Source organism: Glycine soja, chromosome 20 (genome assembly GCF_004193775.1).
Source record: "Glycine soja cultivar W05 chromosome 20, ASM419377v2, whole genome shotgun sequence".
Taxonomy (NCBI): Eukaryota; Viridiplantae; Streptophyta; class Magnoliopsida; order Fabales; family Fabaceae; genus Glycine; species Glycine soja.
This window is the reverse complement of record NC_041021.1, coordinates 40,629,949-40,634,337: the sequence shown is the minus strand read 5'-3', so window position 1 is coordinate 40,634,337 and position 4,389 is coordinate 40,629,949. Positions and strand designations below refer to the sequence as shown.

Genomic DNA, 4,389 nt, shown 5'->3' with positions numbered 1-4,389 from the left:
ATTAATTTATAGTAAGAAATATATTTATTAGTATACTAATTTATAAATAAAATTAATAATTAATTAGTAAATATAAATAATAAATTTATAATTTTGGATACTAATTAATAAAAATAAATTAATATAATAATTAATATATATAAACATAAATTAATAAATAGTTGCTCTAATAAATTAGTATATTAATTATTAATATTTAACAGTATACTAAAATGCACAAAATTGAATACATTAATTAGTCAATATAATTAATACATTTATACATTAGTATATATAGTAGTTTTTTTGTTGAATAAATTAATATACTAGTTAAAGAATATAGGTTAAGATAATAATTTTTTTAGAGGAATATTAATATAACAGTCAATAAATATAAATACAATTTAATGAAATTATTAATATATATGCTAATTAACAAATACAAATTGATATTGTAATAAATTCATATATTAATTATTTCTCTATTAATAATAAATAAGTGTTATTGTTTGTTTGAATTTATAATAATATACTACGTATTCTTTATTTAACAATAAATATGAAGTTTAATGATGAAACATTAAAAATGTAAAATAATAATAATTTTAGACTGTAATCTAATCAGAAATCATTTTTTAATGGTGAAACTAGTGGTGTTAATTGACGTAACTTAATTGGCCGATGTCTAACGCAATATTCGAATTTTGATAGTGTTAGAAGTGTTTAGTGGATCACTGGTGTTTATGTCAACATGAATGCAAGTCCATCGGCAGAGTGATGTCAAAGACTACCCTGTAATCTGACCCATTATATTCGACTTAATCGATCTTGTTCCAAATAAACGAAATTCACTCCCTTAATAGAGGTTTCATTGGATGTAAAAATATAGTAACAAATTTAAACATTTACTTTTTCCCGCCACTGACATGTTTGGCAATTGACTATATATTCTAAAAAATGTTTTTCTTTGAATTTATTTTAGAAAGTTATAATTAAAAAATAGGTCATTATAAAAGCACAAATAATTAAGTCATGATAAAATGTCACTCATCAAAACATTATTCTATATATAACTTTAAAAATTATTATTTCAAAAGTCAATAATTTTATATATTCAGCTAATTAAAAACTGTTCTAAATATAACTTTGAAAAGAATTATTTCCAAATTTAATAATTTCATTATATATCACTGAATGCCAATGAATTCTAATTAAATTTGACCAAATATACGATATAAAATTAACAATTTCCTTGTAAATTATTTAATATTTTTTGTCCATTTCAGTACAGATTCATTTCATCATTATTTTCACCTTTTTTTCACTTTATAATTTCGAATTTGGTCGACCATCATACTGCCAAGTGCCAACTGAGTTTCAGTCGAATAAAATAATAGCCTCTCATATATAGGTTTGTACCAATAATTAATTTCTCAACGGGTATATACATTTAATTGTAAAATTTATACTATAAAAATTAATTAAATTCTACATATTTTTTTATACAAAAAAGAGTACTAATAATATATATTTGTATATATTCATCTCACAAGATTAATGTGATTTTTTAAGTCTCAACACAAGCTACCATTTGTAGCTTTTGTGTAAAGCTAACAAATAACCAAATCAATTGAAATATAATTTCATATTTGATTTATAAACCAAATGAGTTCAAGTTGAGCTCTTCAAATAAACAAGTTGAATTAGAGTTATGTACAACTCTGATATATTCATGTGTATATGATATTTTATATTATTAAATTGGCAAAATCCATTTTTATTTAATTATATATTAATTTTATTGTACAAAATAAATGAATAAATTAGTAATATATGTAAAATAATTATAATTTTAAATCTAACCGAGTTAACGAGCTAAGTTCAATTACTAACAAATTTGAATCGAGTTGAGTTTGAATCAAAAATAAAAATTCATATCAAACTTAAATTAAATTGCAAGTTTAATAATTTTTTATCGAATCGAGTTCAACTCATTTTTAGTTCTACTTTTATGTATCAATATACTCTTAAGCAAACACACATTCAGTGGATTTCTATAACTCCAAGATGTTATACTTTTGATGAGAGGTAGAAATGACTTTACACTTTGTAAAACACAATAGAAAGAATAATTAATTATATTATATAATTGTTTTCTCTTTAATCTCTTTCTTTCACATCAAGTTCATTTTATCTATTTTTTGGAGAGAAAAAATAAATAAATAGACACCCGCAATGCTATTAAACAACTAGTGTGAGATAGAAAAAAGAGAAAAAAATTATAATTATTATATGTTTATAATATGATAGAAAAGAGAAGTAAAGAGAATTGAGATATATTAGTGAGATATTTAAAATAAAGAGATGTATAGGTATTATTTTCAATTTCAAGTATCTGATAATTCATTTAATATGATTTTTTAAGTCTCGGCACAAAGCTACCAGATGTAGCTTCTGCTTGTCAACATACTTAGCACACACTAAGCAGATTTCTATAACTTCAAAATGTTATGCTTTTGAAGAGAGATCATAGGAATGAATTTGCACTTTTGTAAAACATAATGGAAAGAATGGTTATACTTAAAAGCTGTTTTCTCTTTAATTTCTTTCTTTTAAATCATTTTCGTCTTATCTATTCTTCTTTTGCTCCATAACATTTCTCTCTTTTTCTTTTCTTTTTTCTGTCTCTATTTCATTCACCTACACCTCCCAATTATCAGGGGTGAATGCGTTTAACAAAGTTCAAATAAATAAAAAATTGAAACTATATAAAATCAATTTGAACAATCATATTGAATAATTTAACATTAATTTTACCAAAATCAAAACAATTAAACCAAACAAGAGAAACAAATAAAAAAGATGCCCTTTATTCAATTTAAACAACTCAAATGAAAGTACATCACTCCAGTCCGAGCAACATAACAGAGAAACGATACGAAAGGGAAAACATTCCAGCTGCTAGCATTACATGACAATGCTGATGATGGTTCAAGACAAGGATATCCGAATTCCGAACCCTAGCTAATCAGTGCTAATTAAGCATGTTGTCACGTACATATGAAACTAGCTAACCCGGAACAGTACAGAAATTAAAACAACATGAACTCTTAATTAAAAACAAAAGGGCATCAAAATCCAGCTGGCAGGATCAAAAGAAACCACCACCACCACCACCAGCACTAGAAGGTCCTGCTCCTCCAAATCCTCCTCCTCCCATTCCCATGTCATCAAACCCATTGGGGTTCACCATGTAGTTCTCAAACATGGGTGGTGGAAACATCATCTGTGGAACAGCAGGAGGGAACACCTGGGCCACTGGCAGTGGTTGTGACTGAAGCACAACATTGGGAACGGCTGAGGAAGAAGCCCCAGCAAAAAACTGATGCCCCGGGTTTCCATTTGCAACAGACTGGAACAAAGCCATACCAGCAAGACCGGACACATCTTGTTTCAGCTGCTGGAAAGCTTTTTTCAGCTTCAGCAGGTTGTTAATATCGGTAATGTCGGCCACGGGCCGGGCCCACCACAGATGGGTTTCGGCCTCCTTCTGAATGCCGCCCAGCTCCTTGGCGCGCTTCCTCTCCGCCTCGAGCTGATCTTTGATATGAGTCAGCTGGGCGTTAAGGTCAACCACTTTGGCCATGCGGTGCACATCGATGTAATTCATGTTGTCCGCCTCCGGCGGTGCGACCCCAGTGAGATAGCGCTCAATCACGCCATCCACGCTGGGGTGGCCGAAGGAGAACACCTTCTGCCCCGGCGAGAACACCACCAGAGCCACTTCAGCGCCGCAGAGAGTGCAAAGCTCACTGGCTTTCTTGAAAAGCCCGCTGCGGCGCTTAGAGAACGTGACTTGGAGGTTGGCCTCGTTGCTCATTTTCTTAATGTCAACCCTTTGGCGGCCACGGCTTTTCTTAGTCTCGGCGCTTTGGGGGTTGGATGCCGGTGATGCCATGGTCGGAAAGGAATGAGAAAAAATGAGAACTTTGTTGTGTGTATGTGGTAGAGTGTGAAGGGCTCTATTTATAGGCGTGAAAGTGTGAATGCCACTTGAAACAACACAGGTTTCTGGGGTCGGAGATCGAGGAAACCGTCTTTGCTTGTATGACGTTTATGACAAAAAATTAATGTAGTAAGAAAATGCACACGGAATCTTTTATCTTAATCTTGTTCAGCATTCTGCCAGACAAGATGTACCTCAATACTTCCAAGCTGTAATTAATAATCCTGTTCTGTCAATGCATAAAATTTGCAAAATCATTTTTCAACACCAAAAATCTATTTGACATCTAAAATATAGAGATAGAAAAAGAGAAAAATATAGATACAATAAATGATAAATGATGTATAATATGTTATTAAAACAGAAAGATAAAGAAAAATAATGAGTGTTAATGAAATTGAAAT

General features: G+C 30.2%; 1 protein-coding gene across 1 annotated transcript; it reads right to left on the bottom strand.

Annotated features, from left to right (window-relative positions):
• Positions 1-2,831: 2,831 nt before the first annotated feature.
• LOC114401377 (agamous-like MADS-box protein AGL62) lies at positions 2,832-3,988 on the bottom strand. The gene has a single exon (XM_028363886.1). The coding sequence runs from the start codon at positions 3,935-3,937 to the stop codon at positions 3,131-3,133; it is 807 nt and encodes a 268-aa protein (XP_028219687.1). The 5' UTR covers positions 3,938-3,988; the 3' UTR covers positions 2,832-3,130.
• Between the last annotated feature and the right edge of the window lie 401 nt (positions 3,989-4,389).